Below are 26,729 nucleotides of genomic sequence, written 5' to 3'. Positions count from 1 at the left end.
AATGAGTTGTCTTCTGAGTTTGCCACTGAGATTCCAAAGTTTGGTTCTTGTTTTTGAACTTTCATATTTTGTTTAATTGTATAGTTGTCTCTAGACTTCACCTAGAAAAGCTGCTCAACTGTAATTCCTTCTAAACCTTTCTTACATGTTATTCTTTTTAACATAATAATTTTTTCATTTTTATCTTAAAGCTAAATGTTAATTTAATTTCAAATCCCTGTATCTTGTGTACTGAACCTGTACATTATCAATGATATAATCAATAAGACTTTTCTTGTATCTCAAACTCTTAGACTGCTGACTTGAGATATGGTGTGAGATCTTGCAATTATTTGCAAGTTAGGTACACTTGATATGGAACTTTTCTAGTTCTGCTAGTTGGACTTCTTTTCTCATATTTCATATGTTCTTAGTGCCCATCTTCAATTTTGCTGATGTTGAGTTTGTTCCAGTAGTTGACTTTTCACTGTTAAGTCTTGTTCCCTGGTGAAAATAGCAGGGTCCTTATTTAACATTGCCTTGGCTGGTTTGAAATTTCATGTTTTTGTTTTGATCAAACTCTGTATAGAATATAATTTGTTCAGCTGAGTCCTTAATTGCTAGTCCATCCTGTTAATCAGTATCAAGCAGGTACCTACCAATAGGATGCACCATGTGAAGGTGAGGATTGGACATTGTCAATGGTCCTAGTTTGTTCTCTGTATTCCTTAAAAGTTGATGTCTCCTCCCAGTTATGCAGCCTTTGGCCCTTAAGCGACTCTTCAGGAAATTTCTTTTTAAGTGATACCATCTATTAGCCAATCGGTCTGGTTTGTCGAATTGAAGATTGTGTTTATAATTTCTTTTTTGGTAATAGTTAGAAAGTGGGGTGCTTAAGGATCAAAGCTGTATAACTGAGAGGAGACCTCCACATAGCCTTTAAAGGAATATGGAGAACTGACCAGGGCTTCTGACCTAATGTCCAATCCTCACCTTCTCATGGTACACCCTGTTGGGTATCTACCTGAATACTGAACGAATGAGGATGGGCTGGCAATTTGGGATTTAGCCGACAAAATTGTATTCTTATTGGCTTAAACCAAAATGCAAAATGATGGTACAACATGACAAATAGTTAGAAAGTATCATTTATTATGTGGCACTTCCAAGGACTTATTGAGGGAGGGCACTCTACTCTGTAACTGTCTCCACCACTTAATCCACCAAATATACAGAATGCCACTACCAATCATCTACACACAATCTACTGGTTACCATTAGTATTTTTGTCTATAATTTGCTTGTGTTTTATGGCCTGTTTGCCTGGAAGGAAAAACCAGTTTTTGGGAGTAAAAAATACTACCTCCATAAGATCAGAGATAGCAGGGTTTTAAAGGTTCCTCTTTCTACAACAAGAATTGAACTTATTCCTTTTCCAGTTGAAGGGCACAATATACTGCCATTTCCTATTTGCACAATAGAGGTGCTTTATTCTTTAATAAACATAATTCCACATGACTGAGTATACTTCATATAGTTTTAGGAATGGTTACTGTTGAATAACAACTTAATTGTTGTTATTGCTTACATAAAGTTGTTAATATTCTGACTTGAACTTTTTGATTCATGTAATTATGAGAATACTGTAGTAATGTTTCTTAATGCTTCTATTTTTTAATTTTAGTTTATATTTTTTTTAAACAGGTAACAGTGTTTAGGCCATTCTTTATAAAGCTGAATCTTCCTTATTCTGTGATTCGAGGAGAATCGGTTGCTATTCAAGCAGTTGTTTTTAATTATATGAATAAACCACTCAAGGTAAGGATTTCTTCAATAGCTTTGTGCTAAAAAGAATAGTTATTCTTTGACATCATACTTATATAGTTAACATTTATAAGTACAGTAATCCGCCATTTATCCAACTCATTCTATTGTTAGAATGAAAAGGTCAGATAATTGAACTACAATTACATCTGACCTTTTCATTCAATTATATATATATATATATATATATATATTAAAGATACCAAGAAAGTATATACTTGGTTTAATCCTTTATTGAAGTGTAAGCAAACAAAGTTTGCACCTGAAGTATTTTCAGGACTAGGGCAACTCGTATATAGAAGCTGATGACTTCACATCACTTGCCTTAGTATCCCTAATGCAAAGTACATGTCCTTGCTAACATGTATAATGCTATGCATTATGGGAAGGGTCACTAACCAGACCGGTTTCAACCTTTATTGAGGTCTCATCGGTGGGAGCCAGACCCAGAGGTGATACTAATGTTGAAGTAATGCAAACTTCTGCATGACTTCTGAAAAAAAAATGACCTCTGCATTACTTCAACTAAGGTTGAATTAATGTAGAAATAATTTTTTTTTGAACATCCAAATTTATGAACCAGATGAATTTGGAATTTTAGCCCATGCATTTAAAGAATTTATGTAATTGTATTCCCGGTATATTCATATGCTCAACTAATATGCGTATATCATATTGTTTATGTATGATTTTACTCCTTGCAGTTTTCAAATATTCAGAGTAACTCGATGTTATTCAAATGTTTAGGCACAAGTTACCATGGAAAATGAAAATGATGAATTTGCATTCACTGTGTCAGGGAACGAAATTAATGGATCTCAAAAGAAAAAAACAAAAACAGTTGAGGTAAGAATATCTCTTTAATATTTTAACTAGCTAGAGAACATATATAATTTTTTTTCCTTTTTTTTTTTTTTTTCCCCATATAGATTTTGCTGGCCTGGTTGGCTGAGTGATTAGCTTATCAGCTCTCCAGCCAAAAGGCTGCGGGTTCAAATCCCGCCATGGGCACTGATGTTGGTGATTGTCTGTGGAAATGGTGGTCAGCGGTAGATGGCATTGGTGTTGCGGTCAATTGGTGGATTGAGTGGTGGAGATGGAGAGTTGTAGAGTAGGTGTCCTCTCTCGATGAGTCTTTGGACTCCCTGGAGGTGTCTAATAATAATAATATAGATGCCTTGCATGAGTTTTTAATGTAAAAAAAATAGTGGAGGAATGATGTTTCCAATTCAGTGAACAATACCCATGAAAATACCTATGAAGAGGCATAAGGCAGAAAGAGCAATTCTGAAAAAGTAGCTGTAGTGAATCTATGTGATAGAGGTTGGAGGGGAATGATTTTAATTGGTGATTCTCTTTGGATGAGAAGATTTTTAGATGGATTTGAGATTTCTGTAGTATAAGTGATTCTGTAGGTTTAATCAGCATATTCAATGGAAAAGGGCATAGTTTTTGGTCAGTGAAGGGAAGGCTACAAGGGAAATGTGACCATGTTTGGAGATTGTGTTATCAAAAGTAGGGCCCAACGAAATCCTACTTAAAAAAGAAAAAAGTCCCCTTTTTCAGTAAGTCAATAGTTCAGTAATAGTGGTTATTGGTTGTTTAGAGAACACTATGTATTTGAACCATTCTAGGCAGTCAATAAATAGCAGTAAAAACATTGAATATTTTAAAAAATATTTGCTTTTTTTTTTTTTTTTTTTTTTTTTTTTACTAGAATGGCCCATTATGTTACTTATATTCATCTATATTTTCATAGTTAGATTTTGTTTAGTAATTTATTTTTTATTAATTTAAAAATATTCTGTTTTGTTCAATCTACAGCTACTTTGCTAGCTAGCAAAAGTGACTGGGTAAGTATATGTTGAACTGTGATCAAAGGTAAGGTGAAGTAAAACAAAATCTGTCCTGAGGAATTAGACAGGGCTGCAGTTTGATAGCATTAAACTTCACAAGGCACTTGCCAATGGAGAAGAGCATGGAGTATCAGAGTGAAGTATTAGTTATGGAAGATCTTAATGCTTGCAATAATTGACACATGATTTATAACATGAAGAGAAATGGAGTGTATTATCATTAGCAAAATTATGGATAGGATTTATGGTTAGTGAGAAGTTAATAATGTAAGTTAAGGGGATAATAAATCCCTCATTATTTTAAAGCTGGATACGAAATTGAGATCAAAATCTAAGAGTTTTTCATGGCGAAGAACTATCGGCGAGTTTAAGCGCAAGTCATCTCCTGGGTAGTACAATACTAGGACAACTCAATGCAAAGATGTAGCAAGCTCCGTCACTATCCTTAATATTTTCTCATAATGTAAAACGCAGCTCCTAGGAGATGTATTATTGTTTTACATTACGAGGAGAGGTCACTACCCAGACCGGTGGTGACCTCTGTGATAAAGAGCAAAGAGGCTATTTTTCTGGTAGCGTAAATTAAGGGGATAATAAACCCCTCATTATTTTAAAGCCGGATACGAAACTCAGAGATTGAAATCTAAGAGTTTCATGCCAAAGAACTATCAGCGAGTCCAAGCGTAAGTCATCACCTGGGTAGTACAACACTAGGACAAATGTGGAGCAAGTTCCGTCACTACACTTAATATTTTCTCATAATGGAAAAAGCAGCTCCTGGCTGATGTATTACTGTTTTACATTATGAGGAGAGATCATTACCTAGACCGGTTTCAACTTTTATTGAGGTCTCATTAGTGAGTAGGTAGACCTGGAATACCAAGGTTTAAGTGAACCGAACTTACATATACCCCTACTAACGAATTGCCAGACCGGTGTACCCATATATTATTCATAATAATATTCATAATGTAAAACAGTAATACATCTCCTAGGAGCTGTGTTTTACATTATGAGAAAATATTAAGGATAGTGACTGAGCTTACTCCACTTTTGCAACAAGTTGCCCTAGTGTTGTACTACCCAGGTGATGACTTACGCTTGGACTTGCCGATAGTTCTTCGGCATGAAACTCTTAGATTTCAATCTTCGAGTTTCGTATCCGGCTTTAAAATAATGAGGGATTTATTATCCTCTTAACTTAATTTACGCTGCCGGAAAAATAGCCTCTTGGCTCTTTATCGTAGTAATAATGTATGGGAGAATTAGTGGGTGAAGGAACAAAGCAGTGGGGTACTCTGGCATTGTCAAGGAGATCTTGACACACACACACACTTAGACTTACTCACATGTCTACCATCTTATGGTTTGCATTCTTGTATACCTATACCAAAGAATAGAACATCAGTTGTAAATGTTAGTTGTTAGTGTTTTTTTTTAACTTGGTAACAAAGTAAATTATATTTGATAAAGAAATATCTCGGGGGGACCCTGTAACCCATAGAGAGCGTATCCCCTGGATGGCAGATAGGGGATCCCACCATGTGCATGGTGGGGTGGTCCGAATATACTGAATAAGGACTCGTGGACCAACAGGGTCAATCATCTTGATCGTAAGGGAAGTGACACTCCCATGGACCCCTTGCGGGATCTATCCTCTTCTTAATCTACTTTGAGGAAGATCCACCTACTTTAATCTTTCCTATAAGGCCTTATCAGCCAACTCTTCTTATTTTATGAACCTTACTCTATTAGAGTACTCGAGGGCCATGGGGTCTTTTCATTTCTGACCTTACAACTATGCCCTCTATAAATCTTACTATAATTCTTCTATAATCTACTCTTTCCCCCCCTTCAATATACCCTATTCCTCCTATGGGTTTAAATTTGGAAGAAGGCTAGTTCAGAAGCCTTAAGGTAGCAGCCCTACCACTGAACTATTCCATCATCAGGCTAGTCCCCTGACATGAAGAACATAATTCTACTTGTAAGCTGACAGAAAAACATAATCGGATTGAATCTATGGAAAATGACCCTGGAATGGAAAAGGTAAAACAAAAATGGAAACGAAAAAATATAATGCACATAGCAAACTGGAATGTTAGAGGAATAGCATCTAAAGAAATAGAATTAGACCAACTATTAAATGAAAGAAATTTTAAAATAGCAGTAATCACTGAAACAAAAAAGAAATTAAAAGGAACTATGAGAACCGAAAATTTTAATGTTATATACAGTGGAGTTGACATTGACCAAAGAGCACAAGCAGGAGTCATGATTTGGATTCATAACTCCCTTTCAAAACAGTTAAAACATTATAAATTATGGAATGAAAGAATAATAGAAGCTAGAATAAAAATAGAGGCTATTTAACAATAATTGGTTTATATGCCCCAGAAGAAGGAAGAGAGCAGGATAATATTGGTTTTTATAATCAGCCACAAAACATATATAATAAAATAAATAAAAATGATTCTGTAATTTTAGCAGGAGACTTAAATGCAAGAATTGGAAAAAAGAAAATTAATAATATAGGAATACATGGAGAACATCCTCTAAACAGGAATGGTAAAAAATTGATTGACTTTGTAGTTTATAATAACCTAAAAATAATGAATTCCTTCTATGAACATAAAGACATACATAAATATACTTGGGCAGCAAGAGGATGGAAATCAATATTAGATTATTTTATATTAAATTACAGGACATCAAAATTTTCGCTAGATGTTAGTTTATAGAGGATATGAAATAAGCAGTGATCACTTCTTTGTTAAAATAAAATTAAGATTATCACCTAAATGGCTACAAGTAATAAGAACAGAAAAGTTGAAACATTTGTTTATAAAACTAGACTATTGAATGACACAAATATACAATGGCTATATGAACAAAGAATTAACCAATATCTAGATAAAATAAAACAAAATGAAGAAATAGAAATAGAATGGATTAATATAAAAACGATACTAAATGCAGCAGCAAATGAAAGCTTAGGAAAGACCAAAAAATTCAATAAAAGGAAAAAACGAAAGATCTGGGATGATACAATCAAAGAAATAATAAAAAAGAAAAAAGAAGCCTATCACAAACGGTTAAGCAGTAAAAGATTAGAAAATGAAATAGAATATAAAAGAATAAGAGCCATAGCTAAAAGAGAAGTCAGAAAAAGGCAGAAAATCATGGAACAAATTTGTTTCTAATTTAGAACATGATTTATATAAAATAAGACCCAATGTATATAAAATTTTGAAACACTTAAATGCAGATACCAAAGAAAACATAAAATTAAACACCAAATTGAAATTAGAAGAATTTCTAAATTACTACACAGAATTGTGGACAGACAAATATTTTTAAAAAGCAATTGGCTAACAATTAATGAAACGAAAATAACTAAAGAAGAATTAGAAATCAGTCTGAAAGAAACAAGAAACGGAAAATCACCTGTAGAAGATAAGCTAGGTTCAGAACTATATAAATATTTAGGAACAAGATTCAAAGAAAGACTTATACTTTTTAAATAAAATCTATTCAACTAGTATCCTCCCAATAGAATGGAAAAAAGCAGTTTTGATTTCTATTTAAAAAAAAAAGCTAATAGAGATGACCCTGAAAACTATAGAGGTATCAGTATACTAAATTCCTGTTACAAAATATATAGCAGAATCTTAAATAGCAAACTAATGAAATATTTCGAAAATTTAAATTTAGAAGTACAGAATGGATTTAGAAAAGGACGATCATGTATAAGACCCGGCCTTTTGCCTAAAATTAATAATAGAGAAAAGAAGAGAATACAATTTAGAAACACATATTGTGCATTTATTGACTTTGAAAATGCATTTGACAAAGTTAAAAGAAATATATTATTTAACATATTAAAAGAAAGACAAATACCAAATAATATCCTAAAAGCTATCACAAGTATATAAGAAAATAATCGAATACAAATAAGATTAAATCCAGGGCTATCATATACAAGAGAGAGAGAGAAACCAAGGGGTCCGACAGGGATGCCCCCTCTCAGCAATGCTTTTTAATATTTACTTAAATGAAATAATAATAAAATGGAATAAAAATTTACATCTAGGAATTAAACTTTCTCCTACAGTTTACTTAAACACTCTCCTTTTTGCTGACGACCAAATAATTATAAATTCTGAAGATAACTTACAGAAAGTTATTTTAGATCTAAATGAGATATCTAAAGATTATGGTATGATAATATCAACAGAAAAATTAAAAACTATGTCCTTTAAAGGACCAGATCCAGCAAGAACTAAAATAGTAATAGATAACAAGATCTTAGAACAGGTAAATTCATTCAACTACCTAGGATGTATGATCACATATGAAAAAGATATAAACGTAAAAATTGCAAAATATTTAAAAATAACAGGGGTAATTAACTCTATATTTAAACCAAACCTAGTTCAAAAACAAACCAGACTAAAAGTATATGATACATTAGTCCTACCAGTCTTAATGTATGGAAGCGAAATCTGGACAATAAACCAAAAAGACAAACGAAGATTAATAACAGCAGAAATCAAGTTTATGAGAAAAACTGCAAAGTATACCCTATTTGTTCACAAAAGAAACGAAGAAATTATGAAAGAATTAAACCAAGAACCAGTAATAGAAAAATTAAAAAATATGAACATAAATGGATGGAACACGTTCAAAGAATGAAAACCAAAAGAAAGATTACCAAAACAAGCCTTAAAGTACAAGCCATTGGGAAAAAGAAAACCAGGACATCTTAAACGATTCAGCGATGACTCCTAAGGCCGGAACAGACCATGCCAATCCTTGAAATGCATGATGATGAAAGAAATTATATTCTTGCTTAAACCTTTACCTAAGTGAAAGAAAACAGTTTGCACGTGAAATATTTTCATGGGTAGGCTACTTGTGTATAGAGGTTGGCTTCGTATCAATTGTCTATATATCCCATAATGCAAAAACATACGAAGGGCCATTGCTCAGACTGAAGAAGATACTGCTGCAGAGAAGAAATCGCAAATTTCCATATACAAAGAGCAAAAGGATATTATTTAGGGGCCCAAAGGTTTTTAAAATGTCTCTTGTTACACTTGATTGCCACAGACATTTCTAATTCCACTTCATGGCCTTGTTATTCTATAATTTATCCAGCTTTATACTTTTTCTTTAAAGGTTCTTCCTCAAGATGGAATCTCTCTTCCATTTCTTATCACCCCTATGAAGTTGGGCTACATTGATGTAAAAGTGACAGCTACATCTACAATTGCAGGAGATGCAGTACTTAGAAAACTTTTAGTCAAGGTAAGCTAGCTGGATTAATAAACCTTTAAAAAAAAAGTGTGTGTGTACTTGTATATACTGTTTAGACATCTTTTTATATTCTGAATTTTCTTATGAGTGCATGTCTATTCATCAGATGCTAATTAGAAACATTTTCATTGTTGCTTGTAATAAGTCTTGCATTTCTTCACATGCAGGTTATAAAATAAGTGGTTTTATAAATTAAAATTATAATTTCATTATTTGATTATATAATTAAAAATTATAGCTGGCAACTGTCAGTGTCTGATTAGCTGTTGTGGAATGGGTTACTGGTGAAGTAGTTCTTGGATCAGCTTCCTGAATGATTTACCAAGCATCTTTCTCAAGTTCCTATTTTTCATTCAAAATTTAGGTCTACCAATGCAACCTCAAATACAGTTCTGTCCCCTCCCCCCCAACACTAATCCTAACCGCCATGAATATAATCAATAATCAATATAATCAGTAGTCTTCATTTTGGCAATGTAAACATTATTTAAATTAAGGGGATATTAAATCCCACATTGTTTTAAAACCGAATAAGAAACTCAAAGATCAGAATCAGAGTTTCATGCCGAATATAGTAACTATAAAAGTATCGGCGACTAATAGCATAAGCTAAAGCACGTAGTTCAAGTACGTAGTATAAACTTGGGCAACTCGCAGCAAAGGTGGAGAAAGTTCTGATTGCTATTCTTAGTATCTTTGTTTGTACTACGTACTTGAACTACGTGCTTTAGCTTATGCTAGTAGTCACTGATACTTTTATAGTTACTATATTCGGCATGAAACTCTTTGATTCCGATCTTTGAGTTTCTTATTCGGTTTTAAAACAATGTGGGATTTAATATAGCCTTAATTTAAATAATGTTTACATCGCTGAAATGAAGTCTATTGGCTCTTTATTTTAAATAATTTATGGGTGCACCTTTTTGACAATTCGTATAGCAGAGTATATAAGTTCTTTTCGCTATACCCTTAGTATTATATTTGGTCTAGCTACTTGCTGATGAGAACTCACTAAAGATCGAAACCGGTCTGGGTAGTGACCTCCCACCTTAACATAATGTATAACATCAACATCTCCTAGGAGATGGATTTTACATTATGTGAAATACTACAAATAGCGATTAGAACTTTCTCCACCTTTGCTGTGAGTTGCCCTAGTTTGAACTACGTGCTTTAGCTTATGCTAGTAGTCGCCGATGCTTTTATAGTTACTATATTCGGCATGAAACTCTTTGATTCCGATCTTTGAGTTTCTTATTCAGTTTTAAAACAATGTAGGATTTAATATCCCCTTAATTAAATAATTAAAGTGGATTGATTATATTCTTCCAATACAGGGGGTCCTCGACAGGTGTCATTTCAACTTTAGGGCAGTAATCCCATAAATTTAAAAAATAAATTTCGACTTGAAGCAGTGCACCATAAAATTCAAAACGTCGCGGGAGAACTTGTTTGTGAGTGCGGCAGAAGAATACGCCGTTATGCAGCGTTTGTTTGGGAGAGGTGGCATCACTTGGGTACCACATGCTTTGTTTACATCCACTCTCTCACTTTTGTGTTTTTTTTTTTTTTTTTGTGACTTTTTACCCTTCAATATGGCTCCAACATAAGGCAGACTCTTCCGATGGCAGTGTGTCGAAGAAAAAGAAAGCCATTACGTTAGAAGTGAAATTAGACATTAAAAGGGCAAAAAGGGGAGAAATTGCAATGAACATCGGCCGCACGTTGAAGTTCTGTTTCTTGATATATAAACGTGTTAACTTTAGGGTGTTTTAGGTTAGGTAAGTAACTTATGCTATGGTAATTCCAACTTGCATCGAAAAAAGCCTTATATTGGTCCTTAGAAACGGATCTCCGACATAACTCGAGGACCCCCTATACTTGTAACTATGTGCTCTGACTGTTTTGTCTGTGGTAAGATGAAAACATAATTACTTAGGAAACAAAAGCCTTTCTATTTATGAAGAAATATATCTCATATCAGCAATTTAAACAACATCTTTATCGATAGAATACAAAGTTATGACATTTATCTGACTTCTCTCATCACTAACCCCCCCCCCCCCCAATAAATAAATTAATTAAAAAAAAAAAACTTGCAGCAAAGGCATTTCCGATTTTACTTGTTGTTTTATTCCAATGTGTGAATATGATTTAAGTCTGTATCCCAGTGAAAGTGGCGCTAGGCAACCCAAAGAAAGTCTTTCTTCAGTTGGCCGAACTTTTTACTTCAGGAGAAAGTTCGCTTCTAGTCACTGACTAGAGGAACACTTCTTTGTAAGTCATTTTTCGAACAGTTCCTAAGTTAATTGATCTCTGGCATGGACAAGCAGGTTGTCTCTCAAGGAAACTCGAGAAAATCAACCACAGAACCGACACTATTTCAGACAGTAAACATAATGTCAAGATTAGGGACCAGTTGTCAGCTGCTTCCCTTCACTGGATGCTATGTATAAGGAGTAATAATCTTGAGGCAGCTATTAGCTACTTGTGGATTGAACTGCCTCCTCATTCTCCAAAATGTTAGATAGGAATAAAACAGCCTTGTCTACTCCCTATAGGGGAAAAAAAGAAGATGGGGATAATTTGGTTGAAATAATCAAACTAAATATAAGGCTACATTGGAAACTAGAAAATAATTCACTCATCATATTCACTGTAAAACATGATTGTTGACTGCTCCTCTCATGATTCATTTTTAGTAATGACATGCAGTGTTAACTTTACAGATATGAATTGTCACTGATTTACAGCATTTGATTAATTTCTGTAGTTTCCTATGACTTGGAAACAAACTTCAGTGGTTACAAAATAACATTAGAAATCAGTGGTTGTAGATAGGTGAAAATAATAAGCATAAAAGAAAGTGTCTAATATCTTTAGTTGCTTTGATGGTATTCCTAGTTAAGCCAAATATAAGGAGACAAGAGTCCTTTGATTAAAAATGATTGGATTGCAAGGATTGCATTCTTGGAGGAGACTTAAGTCTGCCACATGTTCATAACTCAAATGTATGAATTTGCTCTCTTAAGGATCCAACTTTCATGTCCATACATTACTACTGAATGCAACAATCCTAACTTTTGTGGACTTTGCACCTCTTTCATAATTTTTGTCAGATTTAAAGTATAGCAATTCTCCTTTTAATTTCATCTTCACATTGACTTTTTTTCTTATTCTGGACAACAGTAAATCATAACTTTCAAAGATCTCTATCTCCTGCGATCACTCCAGTTTTTCTGATGCTTAAATTAAGCCCAGCTTTTTTGCTCTCTCTCTTAACGAATCAACTGCTCCAGATCTTCCTTTAGTTTTTGCTATGAGGTTAATCTGCTTACTTTTCTGTCACCAATCTTAATTACTGCTGAATCTTTGTCTAAGTTAGCCATTCTCATAATATATTCACTATCAATATTAAAAAGAAGGCAAATATACAGCCTGATGCAATCCCCTTTTCCACTTGAACACTGTTTCTCTGAAGACTGTTTTTTCTTGAAGCTTCTTGATCGTTATACAGATGTTCATGTTTTCCATTGGTCTTATCATATTCCATGGTTTGTTGTGTAATCAACAGTCAAAAGCTTATAATCAATAACAGATAAATATTTTGTTTTGAAATTCTCTTGTTCTTTCCATAAGAACAAGACCAGGGGAACAATAATTAAATTAATAATTCAGGAACTAGTTTATTTCATGCATGGTCACACTTACCATGTTTGAAGATAGATTGGTTCTTGAAATGTTTTCTTCCTGCCGTGAGCACTATTGTTTGGGGAAAAGAAAATTCCTTTTAAAATTCTGCTTGTGCTGGACATCCAACCTCTTTAGATGACCTTTACCCTAATGTAAAGGTAGTATTTTTACCACTCAACAGACCAGGGAGTCATTTATGCATATAAGGCTTATTACTTAAGGCGTACATTCCCGCAAGCAGTCAAGGCTTTGGAAGACGATGTGACGACCTTGAGAGAGGCCTGACAGAATTATCACATCCATGATGCTATCAAAAACATCTGATTCTTGGGAAGAAGTAAAGCAGCCAACAATTAAGGGATGTGGAAGAAACTGTGCCCTCAATTCTCTGGTGATTTTCATGGCTTCACAGAAGACATCGCTGAAGCCAGAAAAGCTGTGGTGGATAGTGGCAATGCACTATAAAATCGGACATAAATGAAAATTATGTCATTAACTTACTAGTCTCATTCACAAGAATTAACCAATTAAGACCTTATGGAGATAGGAAAGCAGCTGATAGAAACACAAGAACATGAAGAATCAGAAGATCCAGAGCCAAGAAAGTTTGACAAAAGAATTAGCTGAAGTCTTTCATCTCATTAAAGCAGGATTTGCTAAGCTTGAGAAGCAAGAGCCTAACATTGAGTGGTTTACAAAGGTTTACTGTGTAGTTAGTGAGAACATCAGCTGCTACAAGGCCATTTATAATGAAAAAAAAAAAGGAAAAAGGCTGTGCAAACAACCCTAGATACCTTTTTTCAAGAGACCGACATCAGTGGTAAGCTTTCTTTCTCCAGCAACAGAATCAAATCCTGATTCTCTCATCTTCTGATTAATGTTAGCCTTCTTGACTCAAAAATGTCTTCTAGTAAGCTAGACATTGATGCAACCTTTAATATTCTTTTTTCAAATTTCTCCATCTCCTATCTAAACTTTTTTGCATGATTTTGTTTTTATGTTCTGTTTGAATTTTTGAATATGTTTGAAAAGAAGAGTACAATAGTTTCTGTAACTTATTACAGTACAGGGGTATTATTATTATACTTTATTATTATTGCCACATATGGGCCATTATAGTATTGTTATTATTATTGTTACCGTACATGCGCTATTCATCAGGGATCAGAGTTGCATACAAATCTGTCTTAAAACGATCTCAGGAACGTATCTTGTCTGTAACCCGGGAACTGTCTGTGTGTATGTACTTCACATTATACATTTCTCGAGAGTTTAAATCAGTTATTACACTTTGTGAAATTTCTTTTAACATATTTCAGTTGTAATCTCTAATTTGTATCAAAAAGGAGTAATGTTACATCTTATTTTTATTCTTGGGTAGATAATCAATCATAAATCACCTACAATAATATATAAAGAATGTTTGGGAATTGTATATTCATAATGTTGCCACAAAATTTTCTATGATTAGAAAAAGCTAAAATTAATGTTTTTAGTATTTACCCCTTTTTCTTTTGAGTGTAGGCTGAAGGATCTACTCAGTATTATAACAAAGCCCTTCTGATTGATTTGCGCCATCCTTCTTCTAAACCAGTGAAAGCCAACTTGTCAGTTCCCATTCCAAATGATGCAGTAGAGGGTTCTCAAGTAATTAAACTATCTGCTATTGGTAAGGAAAATGAATTTAGAAATTTTAGGTGCAATTTCTTGAAAATTTTGCATCTCTTATGTACATAATTATAAAAAATCAAATGGTTATCAACATAATGGGGTTACCTACTTCCTAAGTAACACAATTATGGAAAGCTAGCATTTTGTTTCCCTTGATTCTTTCTCTGTGCACTGCTGTTCTTTTTATAAAGTACATGGTGAAGACATAAAAAAAAATAAATAAAAAAAAAATTGCTGCTAGTGTTTCCTCACTCTTCAAAGGAACATTATAAAAGCTAATGATATATTCTAAACTGACATGTCATGTAGTGTGCATTTACTCAAATCTGCCATAGCTGTATGAGAATGAACATAGTTAGTTCAAAGGAAATAGTAATTATGTCAATCTAATGCTTAAGGGTCAAAGCTATATAACTGAGAGGAGACCTCCACATAGCATTTTAAAGGAATGCAGAGAACTGACCAGGGCTTCTGACCTATGTCCAATCCTCACCTTCTCGTGGTACATCCTGTTGGGTGTCTACCTGAATACTGAACAAACGAGGATGGGCTAGCAATTTGGGATTTAGCCGACCAAATTGTATTCTTATTGGCTTAAACCAATATACAAAATGATGGTACAACATGACAAAATTTCATGTCGGCTGGGGCGTCACCTAAACAAAGTCCCCGTTGTTTTCGCCAGGGAACCAGGGCGAACAGCGACTGGAACAAATCTGAAAGCGCACACCCAACCAACATAAGAAGCCTGAAAGGCAATGAAATGGAGCTAGCTGAGAAATTAGATAAGTACCAGATCAACATAACAGAGATGACTGAAACAAAAAAAGACAAACTGGTAATATCTTTCTGAGCAATAAATACAAAATGTTATATTCAGGCAATGACAATCAAGGAAAAGAAGTAGCCATAGTATTCCACACAAAATACGAGGCTCATCTTCTTGAATGGCAGACAGTCTCAAATAGAGGGATGTGGTTAATATTAAAATGGGGAACTGAACAATGAGACTTCTTTGTGCCTATGGTCCCATAGAAGGCTCTATTAAAGTAGAAGTGGAGGAATTTTTTTAATGCTCTAGAGAAAGCTACTGACACAATGAAAAAGGAAAAGTTGGTGCTTGTTGGGATCTAAATAGCAGAGTAAGAAGTGATTGTCAGACATACAAAAATGTTTTGGGAAAATTTGGAGAAAAGAGCAAAGCTAATAATGGCAAATACCTGTTGGATTTCTGCTCAGGACATGGACATGGTTATTACTAACACCATGTTCCAACATAAAAATGTGCATAAATTCATATAGAGAGAAGAGGCAAGGAAAGAAAAGTCTCATTGACTGTCATTGTTGATAGTGATGTTTTCTCTCTGGTGCAGGACACCAGAGTGTACAGAGGATTTGAAATTGGAAGTGATCACTATTTAGTCTTGAGCAGGATAAAATTGAATTTCATATTGAAAAGAATGACATGTAAGAAAGTTTTAAAGCGAATAAAAGTTGAGCAGCTCTCAGATCTGAACTGTAGACTAAAATTCACAAAGATTATTGAAGAAAAAATGAAAGAGTTTGAGAACAAGAACCAAACCTTGGAGATTCAGTGGCAAACCTTGAAGAAAACAGTCATTGATTCAGCTAGAGAGGCATGTGGTGAAGTTGTCTGCAAGGAGAGAAAAATCAGAACTCCATGGTGAACAGAAGAAGTTAAAGCAGTGAAGGAAAAGAAGAAAGCATATCAAAAGTTCCTGGCAAATAAGTCAGCTTTTTCTCTTAGAGAATACAGAGACAAATGTAAGAAAGCTAAACACTGTGTAAAACTATCTAAACAAAAGTCATGGGAGGACTTTGGCAAGAATATAGAAAATATCAAGAAGGTGGTAAGATATTCTGGATGTTGTTGAAGCAGCTTAGAAATGGAGGAAAGAGTGCAGTAAAAGGAGTTAGAGATGATAAAGGTGACATGAAAACGGGAGAAAAAAATATGCTTGAAGTATGGAGTAATTACTTCGAAAAAATGCTAAATGAAACAATGATGACAGTATAGTGATGAAAAAAAAACACTGACCAGGCATGCAGTCAGGAATACATATCCATACTTGAAGTAGAAAAAGCCATCAAATGCTTGAAATGTGGAAAGGCAGTAGGAGTAGATGATATTCGACCAGAAATGCTGAAGTATGGTTGTATAAAAGTCTTGCAGCAGCTGCACTGCATAGTTCAGAAGGCCTAGACAGAGGGACGAATTCCTGATGATTGGATTGGAGCTCCAATAGTACATATATATGAAAAGGGAAATTAAACTGAATATGAGAATTACAGAGGTATTTCCCTACTGAGTGTTCCGGGCAAGATTTATGGCAGTATAATTGAGAAACATTTGAGAAGAATTGTTGAAGAAAAGCTTGGTGAAGAACTAGCTGGATTCAGGCCAAATAGAGGCTATCATGATCAGATATTCATTTTATGACAATTAGTTGAGAAAGCATGGGAATATAACAACGACCTGTATTTAAGTTTTGTCGATCTGGAAAAGGCATACGACAAGGTGCCAATAGAGAAGCTATTCAATGGTGTCCGTGGTGTATTATATCAAGCAATACTTAGTCTTTATTTGAGTTGCAAGTCAGCAGTTAGAATTGAAGTACAGGAAGATGATTTAATGTTAAATCTGGTGTGAGACAAGGATGTACATTATCCCCTCTGTTATTCATTATCTATATGGATCACATTATGAAGGAAAGTGGTATTAAACATGATATCAGAATTGGAGATATTAATGTCAGCCCTTTGCTTTATGCAAACGATGTTATATTTCTAAATAAATCCTGCTACAAGTTTGCAAGATTCCCTGACTAAATTGAATAGCTGTTGTAATAGATATGGTATGAACGTCAGCAATAAAAAGACAAAGACGATGAAATTAGGTAGAAGCATTGAAAATGTCAACTGTGTTTTGAATGCGGAACCTGTGGAACAAGTAAAACATTTCAGCTACTTAGGCACGATTTTTAGTGAAGATGGTAAATTAAATATGGAAATACACAACAGAATCAACAAAGCTGGTATTGTAGAAAGTCAACTGAATAAATTCTTATTCCATATGAATTTATTCATTTGACTTCCTACAACTGCGAAATTATTTGGAACACTAAATTAGCTGTATACAAGACAGTGTTCAAACCAGTTTTAACTTATGGATCTGAGAGCTGGGTCAGAAGTAAAAAAACATTTGACTGAAGACTAGAGACTGCAGATATGAGAGTCCTGAGAAAAAAATTAGGAGTGTGAATAGATGGCATCAATGGCATCTATTCACACTCCTAAGAAGCATTTAAAAATGAGGATATTAGGAAAGAACTTGACATTTCAGCATCCAGGAATGTGTTAGCAGAGCTAATCTCAGGTAGTATGGTCACTTAAACAGAATGGGAGAGGAAAGATTAGCAAAATCTCTCCCAGGTTGGCAGCAAAACAACCCAGAGGAAGACCAAGATATAGGTGGATTGATACAGTACAAAGTGATCTGCATTAGATTATTTTATGGAACACTTGAGATGCCAACTTTCTAATAAAATAATTCCATGTATAGCTATATCACATACTTAAATCTAATGGCCCTTCCCTTCCTGGATATTTGAATTATCCTTCCTAGGTAACCTTGTTTCTTCATGTATCAGAAACCTGTCACTGACTGATTTATTCAACAGTTTTCACACCATTCACCAAAGAAGCATTTAAAAAATTTCAACTTTTGAATGCATGAATCTCATTTGTTCTGTTGTATTTCTTCTAGACATAGTATTATTCCTTTTATTCCCACCCATGAAAGGTTATTGCAAGCATATAGTATTATAGATTGACTAAGAATTTTTCATTAAAAAAATTTTTTTTTTAAAAATTTTTTATAAACAGTCTTGGAGACCCAGTTCTAGAGAATCAAACATTTTCAAGCCACTTTAGGCTGCCAAGGCTGTTACCTCATACTAGGCAATACAATTCATTTCTGCCTATGCAAATATCCATTCTCATGACAGGATTCGAACCTGCTGCTTATTGGTTGGAGAGTGAATCTGTTAACCATTTGCCCAATCAAAGTTTAGTTCTGTTTGGTCCCCTTCTGGGGGTCACTAAACAGTATAAAAAATTACTGCTGATGGGATAGATCAAACCTCCATTCAGAGAAACCTTGATATAATCTTTCAACTCCACAATCAGATGTTAAATTTGCCTCAGCTTAAAGGGGATTAGAACAAGTAGTAGTAAGTTTAAATATAAGTCATCTGCATGCACTACATTCAACTCATTTTGGTAACTGTTTTCTACCTTCTGAGGAAGAATTATACCTGCTCTTTATTATTATTACCTACTACCTTCCATTAGCTGTCTATTAAGTATTTTGTTAGCTAGCTGTTATTTGTACAGAATGCAGTCCTTCCAAGTTAGAATTAAAGAACACCAAGATTACATTAGATACATGATAAATCTGGCCTTACTTCCCAATGCCATGAGTACTAACCATAGTTTGTTGTAACCAAATTTAGCACCTCTTCCTGGAAACTCAATTTTATGTCATGTTTGTATTTGCTCTGGTGAAGCACAGCCGTTTTTTCCTATTTCATTCCGTGCAAGGTGTCAGCTATACCTTACTGACAATCATGAATTTTCTGATATATATCCTCAATGGGTATTCAGGTTACAAGTTTACATTATTATTAATTTCCTATCAATAATTTCCCTTGAAATCAATCTATTACTTGTGATCACTCAGCTGTTGTCATATCTAACATTCCATGCTTCTAAGTCAGTTATGACTGAATCAATGCACCTAGACCTTGGTCTCCCTCTGGGTCTCTTTCTTGGCATCAAACACCTGTTTTGCTAACTTTTCCTCACCCATTCTATTTAAGTGTCCATGTCACCTTAGATTAGCTCTGCTGACGTATTCTTGAATGCTAATAATGTTAAGTTCTTTTCTAATATCTTCATTTTTAATATGATTCTGCCATTGATGCTATTGGTTCACTCCTGATTTTTCGTAGAACCCTCATATCTGTGGTCTCTAATCTTTGACCAAGTGCTTTATTTCTAACCAAACTCTCCAATCCATAACTTAAAACTGATTTGAATATTGTTTTGTATATTACTAATTTGGTGTTTTGGCTAATTTCTCTCACCCTATATAAACTTATTCAACTGCCCCCCCCCCCCCCACCATACAGCTGTGCTTACTCTGTTGTCTACTTCCAGATTTAATATGCCATCTTCACTAAAAATTGTGCTTAAATAGCAGAAATATTTTTTGTTCAACAGGATTTCCATTCAGAATGCAACTGAAGTTTTCTATGCGCCTGCCTATATTCATTTCATAGTTTTAGTCTTTTTATTGCTGGGTTTCATGCCAAATTTGTTATAATGTGATCTATATATACAGGGTGTTCGGGATAAATTTGACATATTTATAATTAATTATATTTTTCCGTAAGTTACATGTATTAACACACACTTCTCTTCATTTAAAAGTTTGGACCCTTCTTCATTCATATACAAGATGTCAGAAAGGATGGATAGCTGGAACCCACCTGAATCATGGAAGAGAATAACTTGTATCATGATGATTCGTGCCCGCCATCAAAATAAGGATATTACGACTGCTGCCCAATGCTCCCTGAATACAGTAAAAACAATCAGGCATGAACTAGAGACTTGCAATGGTGACTACGAGGATGTAGCAAGAAGAAAGATCCCTAGCAGACGATCTGATTGCGTTCGTACAGCAGAATTCCTCGCAAATCTGCAGGAACAGGTGTTGAAGAACCCTGGCATTGGAATTCGGGCTTTGTTCGTGGAGTTGCTAACTGTAGTCAAGCCCTGGATAACAAGGGTAGCCAATGGTACACCGTATGTATGGCAGCAGGATTCGGCCCCTTGCCACACCTCTGGGAAAAGTCAAAAATGGTTGTCTGAAAATTTCTACGACTTCACCAGTCTAAATGTTTGGCCTCCAAACTCCCCAGACCTTAACCCCATGGATTATTTTGTATGGGGCGCAGTTGAAAAAGACACCAATCGCACTTCCAGTAATACAAAAGCCCAGTTAATGGATAAAATTAAAACAGTTTTTGCGGCCCTTCCCAGGGAGACTGTAGCATCAGCTTGTTCGAGGTTCCGAAGCAGAATTGAAGCTGTGATCGATGCTAATGGTGGTTATTTTGAGTAAATCTTGTTGATAGTATTGTAATTAACTCTGCCTGTAATGTTTTTTGTCAATTCATTAAATTTAATAGATACAAAGAAGATTTTCTTTTTCCTTACGAAACTGTCAAATTTATCCCGAACACCCTGTATATATATATATATATATATATATATATATATATATATATATATATATATATATATATATATATGGATTTCACCCCATATAATTGTAGTGTTTTGAAAAGCTTTTCTCTAGGCACCTTGTTATGTCTTTTCCAGATTCTACAAAACAAACTGAAGTACGTCCTTGTCATATTCCCATGATTTTTCAACTATTTGTCTTCAAGTAAAAATCAGATCTTGGCAACATCTGTTTGGCCTGAACCCAGCTTGTTCTGCAAATTTCTCTTCCACAATCTTTCTCGACTTCTTATCTGGAACACTTAGAGTAGGGAAATTCCTTTAATTCTCATATTCAGGTTTTTTTTTTTTTTTCATTTTTATATATATATATATATATATATATATATATATATATAGATGAGTACTATGAGAGCGCTACTCCAATCATCGGAAATTTGACATTTTGACCAGGCCCCCTGAATTATGCAGTTTAAACACTCCAAAAATTTTATACCTCCATACTTAAGCATTTCTGGTCGAATATCTAATCCAGTTGCCTTATTCCACATTTCAGGCTTTTGATGGCTTTTTCTATTCAAGTATTTATGTACTCCTCTTTGCATTCTTCTTTAAAAATTTCTAGTACGTTCTGTTTCTGCTCGACTTATTTAACAATCTTTCTAAGTAATTACACCAGACATCTAAGATATCCTTCAGTTTGTCACCTTTATCTTCTTAGATTCCTTTTAAAATATTCTTTCCTCTATTTCTAAGCTTCTTCGATAGTTTCCAGACCATTTTGTCACCTTCCTGATATTTATTTTCCATACTTTTACCAAAGTCTTCACTTAACTTTTGTTTAGCTACTTTTCCACGTAGCTTAGCTCTTACATTTTTCTTTGTATTCTTTAAGGGCAACTGCCGACTTATTTGCTAGGAACTTTTCGTTCCTAGCAAATAAGTCGGCAGTGTTCTTTCTCCTTTTGCACGACTGCTTCTTTAACTTCTTGTGTCTGCCATGGTGTTCTTATTTTTCTATCCTTGCAAACAACTTCACAACATGCCTCCCTAGCTGAATCAATCTCTTCAGAGATTGCTGCTAAGATTCCAAGGTTTGGTTCTTGTTTTCAATTTGTTTTATTTTTTTCTTCAATAATGTTTGTATAGTAGAGTAAAATTTACCTGTAAAAATGCTCAACTTTAATTTTTTAAAATTTTCTCATATACTGTTCTTTTCAATGTAATATCATTTTTATCCTGCTTATTACTAAGTAATGGTCACTTCCAATTTCAAATCCTATGTACACGCTTGTATCCTGAATCAGCATAATGATATCATTATCAATAATGATGTACTCAATGAAGCATTATTATTTATTGCTTTCTCTCCATGTGAACTTGTGCACATATTTATATTGAAAAATAGTGTTAGTAATGACTAGTCTGTGTCCTCAGCAGAAATCCAGTAAATACTTACCATTATTATTTGCTTTGCCCCCTTTCTCCAAATTTTCCCAAAATGTTCGTATATGCCTGGTTGGATTTATTTCCTACTCTGCTGTTCAGATCTCCAACAAGGACCACTTTTTCTATTTTATTTGTCAGCTGCCTGTTCTAATGACTCAAAAAAATTCCTGCACTGCTTCTTTAGAACCTTCGATGATAGGCACAAATAAAGATGAACTGAACCAAACCAGGCATATTATATCGGGTACTCTGAAATCAACTTTTCTACCACCATGGCTTCCTGTCCTAACAAATGTCACCCTACCTTAAGACTGCAACTTTGAAAAAATATACTTAAATCTGAACCTCTAGTACTGATCTCAAATATATCCCCCCAATGAACCTGACTCAGATCATGAATTTTGGTCTGAGGGATAGTTATTGGAAATTCTCAACTTTACTCCTGAGAATGAATGCAGGGATCAGAACAATTCTAGCATTACCAATTGATCACTTACTGATGATCCTGATCCATGTTCTGAGCCTCCTTGATTTGATCTGCCATGCAAACAATGTCCTCCCTGAACAGGATCAGGATGAGCCATGGAAGATATGAATATCTACTTCAAAAATGGAAAATTGACAATCAGCCAAATTGTGAATGCTCTGTTCTGTAAGTCATGTCTCATATAGTGAAGTCCTGTCCAATTTCCTGTTTCCTAGTGGGAATACCAAAACCACATCAGGCTATAGAGGGAGCAGTGCAATGGTTGTCCAATTTAAAACATTGATTTGTAATATAATGTAAATCATCCTATTTTGTTTTCACCATATGAATAAATAAATGCCAGTTTTTTCCTGGGGATCAATTGATGTAACAAGTGCTAAACTTTTAAAATTAAATTTTCAAAATTTTAAGACAAACAATTCATTCAAGCATTATGAATTCCATGAGACAAATGATTAGCGGGTAGAATATTTTCAGAGTTCAATTTTTGATAAACATCATCAAATTCCTGACATGTACCCTTAACAGGTGTACAGGATATGATAGTACTACATGAAAAATTTACATCATTACTAACTTCCTATCTACAATTTTCCTCCAAATCAGTCTGTTACTTGTCAAGACTCCAACATTCGTCTAAGGCACTTTGTACTGTATCAATCCACCTATATCTTGGACTTACTCTGAGTCGTTTTCCTGCAAACCTGGCAGAGAACACTTGATTTGCTAATTTTTCCTCACCCATTCTGTTCAAGTGACCATACCACCTGAGATTAGCTCTGCTAACGTATTCCTGGATGCTGACAATGTCAAGGTGTTTCCTAATATCCTTGTTTTTAATATGATATTGCTATTGATGCCATCTGTTGGTGCCCCTAATCTTTCTCAAGAGTCTCATATCTGTAGTCTTGAGTCTTTGGTCAAGTATTTTAATTCTGACCCAGCTCTCAGATCCATAAGTTAAAACTGGTTTCAACCCTGTCTTGTATATAGCTAATTTAGTGTTCAGACTAATTTCTCTCTTATTCCATATGAATTTATTCAATTGACTTCCCCTACCATACCAGCTTTGTCGATCCTGTTGTCTATTTCCATATTTAATTTACTATCTTCACTAAAAATCGTGCCTAAATAGCTGAAATGTTTTACTTGTTCCACAGGTTCCCCCATTCAAAACTTAGTTGACATTTTCAATGATTCTACCTATTTTAATTGTCTTTGTGTTTTTTATTGCAGACCTCATCATCAAATTCCTGCCATGTACCCTCAAGGGGTGTACAGGATATGACAGTACTACATGAAAAAATTACATCATTACTAACTTCCTATCTACAATTTTCCTCCAAATCAGTCTGTTACTTGTCAAGACTCCAACATTATCAGATCTTATATTTCTGTCGTCTAAGGCACTTTGTACCGTATCAATCCACCTATATCTTGGTCTTCCTCTGGGTCGTTTTCCTGCCAACCTGGCAGAGAACACTTGTTTTGCTAATCTTTCCTCTCCCATTCTATTTAAGTGACCATACCATCTGAGATTAGCTCTGCTAATGTATTCCTGGATGCTGACAATGTCAAGTTCTTTCCTAATATCCTCATTTTTAATATGATATTGCCATAGATGCCATCTGTTCACGCCTCTAATCTTTCTCAGGACTCTCATATCTGCGGTCTCTAGTCTTTGGTCAAGTGTTTTACTTTTGACCCAGCTCTCAGATCCATAAGTTAAAATTGGTTTGAACACAGTCTTGTATACAGCTAATTTAGTGTTCCGACTAATTTCTTTCTTATTCCATATGAATTTATTCAATTGACTTCCCACGATACCAGCTTTGCTGATTCTGTTGTCTATTTCTATATTTAGTTTACCATCTTCAGTAAAAATTGTGCCTAAGTAGCTGAAATGTTTTACTTGTTCCACAGGTTCTCCATTCACAACACAGTTGACATTTTCAATGATTGTGCCTATTTTCATTGTCTTTGTCTTTTTATTGCTGACCTTCATACCATATATATTACAAGAGCTATTCAATTTAGTCAGAGAATCTTGCAGACTTGTAGCGGATTTATTTAGAAGTATAACATCATCCGCATAAAGCAAAGAGCTGACATTAACATCTCCAATTTTGATATCAGATTTGATATTTGATTTGATATTGCTGACCTTCATACCATATCTATTACAACAGTTATTCAATTTAGTATGGGAATTTTGCAAACTTGTAGCAGATTTATTTAGAAGTATAACATCGTCTGCATAAAGCAAAGAGCTGACATTAACATCTCCAATTCTGATATCATGTCTGATATCATACCACTTTCCTTCATAATGTAATCCATATAGATAATGAATAACAGAGGGAATAATGTACATCTTTGTTTCACACCAGATTTAACATTAAATCATCTTCCTGTACTTCCTTCCTCCTTCTAACTGCTGACTTGCAACTCAAATAAAGACTAAGTACTGCTTGATATAATGCCCCATTGACACCATATAACTGTAGTGTATTGAATAGCTTCTCTCTTGGCAGCTTGTCTTATGCCTTTTCCAGATCGACAAAACTTAAATACAGATCTTTGTTATATTCCCATGTTTTCTCAACTATTTGTCGTAAAGTGAAGATCTGATCCTTACAGCCTCTATTTGGCCTGAATCAAGGCTTGTTCTTCACCAAACTTTTCTTTTACAATTCTTCTCGACCAGTTTCTCAATTATACTGGCATAAATCTTGCCCGGAAAACTCTATAGGGAAATAACTCTGTAATTCTCACATTCAGTTTTATTTCCCCTTTTATATACGGGTTCTATTAGAACTCTACTCCAATCATCTGGAATTTGCCCCTCTGTCCAGGCCTTCTGAACTATGCAGTGCAGCCACTGTAAGACTTTTATACCACCATACTTCAGCATTTCTGGTCAAATATCATCTACTCCTGCTGCCTTTTCACATTTCAAGCCTTTGATGGCTTTTTCTACTTCAAGTATGGATATGTATTCCTGACTGTATGCCTGTTGAGTGTTTTTTACCAATGTGCTATCACTGCTTGTTTCATTTAGCAACTTTTCAAAGTAATTACTCCATACTTCAAGGATACTTTTTCTTCAGTTTTCATATCACCTTTATCATCTCTAACTCCTTTTACAGCACTCTTTCCTCCATTTCTAAGCTTCAACACCTTCAGAATATCTTACCACCTTCTTGATATTTATTTTCTGTATTCTTGCCAGAAAAAGCCCCTATGACTTTTGTTTAGCTAGTTTTACACAATTTTTAGCTATCTTACATTTGTCTCTGTATTCTCTAAGAGCATAAGCTGACTTATTTGCCAGGAACTTTTGATATGCTTTCTTATTTTCCTTCACTTGCTTTAACTTCTGTCCACCATGGAGTTCTGATTTTTCTCTCCTTGCAAACAACTCCACCACTTGCCTATCTAGCTGAATCAGTGACTGTTTTCTTCAAGGTTTGCGACTGAATCTCCAAGGTTTGGTTCTTGTTCTCAACCTCTTTCATTTTTTTCTTCAACGATTTTTGTGTATTTTAGTCTACATTTCACATCTGAGAGCTGCTCAACTTTTATTCACTTTAAAACTTTCTTACATGCCATTCTTTTCAATATGAAATTCAATTTTATCCTGCTCAAGACTAAATAGTAATCACTTCCAATTTCAAATCCTCTGTACACTCTGGTGTCTTGCACCAGGGAGAAAACATCACTATCAACAATGACATAGTCAATGAGACTTTTCTTTCCTTGCCTCTTCTCTCTATATGAATTTGTGCGCATTTTTATGTTGGAACATGGTGTTAGTAATAACCAGTCCATGTCCTGAGCAGAAATCCAACAGGTATTTTCCATTATTATTAGCTTTGCTCTTTTCTCCAAATTTTCCCAAAACATTTTTGTATATCTGACAATCACTTCCTACTCTGCTATTTAGATCCCAACAAGCACCAGCTTTTCCTTTTTCATTGTGTCAGTAGCTTTCTCTAGAGGCATTAAAAAAATTCCTCCACTTCTACCTTAGTAGAGCCTTCTATGGGACCATAGGCACAAAGAAGTCTCATTGTTCAGTTCTCCATTCTAATATTAGCCCACCTCCCTCTATTTGA

At 34.5% G+C, this 26,729-nt stretch overlaps 1 protein-coding gene across 3 annotated transcripts in view; it reads left to right on the top strand.

Annotated features, from left to right (window-relative positions):
• Positions 1–26,729, top strand: part of Tep2 (Thioester-containing protein 2) — a 320,565-nt gene that overhangs the window by 188,825 nt on the left and 105,011 nt on the right. For all 3 annotated transcript variants that reach the window (XM_090397649.1, XM_090397651.1, XM_090397650.1), the window contains exons 20-23: positions 1,684–1,797; positions 2,551–2,649; positions 8,841–8,969; positions 14,196–14,340. In XM_090397649.1, coding sequence (XP_090253775.1) covers positions 1,684–1,797; positions 2,551–2,649; positions 8,841–8,969; positions 14,196–14,340 — 487 coding nt within the window. The remainder of the gene's footprint in view (positions 1–1,683; positions 1,798–2,550; positions 2,650–8,840; positions 8,970–14,195; positions 14,341–26,729) is intronic.

Source organism: Typopeltis vanoorti, chromosome 9 (assembly GCF_054136105.1).
Source record: "Typopeltis vanoorti isolate ZY-2024b chromosome 9, IOZ_Tvanoo_1.0, whole genome shotgun sequence".
Lineage (NCBI taxonomy): Eukaryota > Metazoa > Arthropoda > Arachnida > Uropygi > Thelyphonidae > Typopeltis > Typopeltis vanoorti.
Note: the sequence above shows the minus strand (reverse complement) of the source record. Positions and strands in the feature narration are given on the sequence as shown.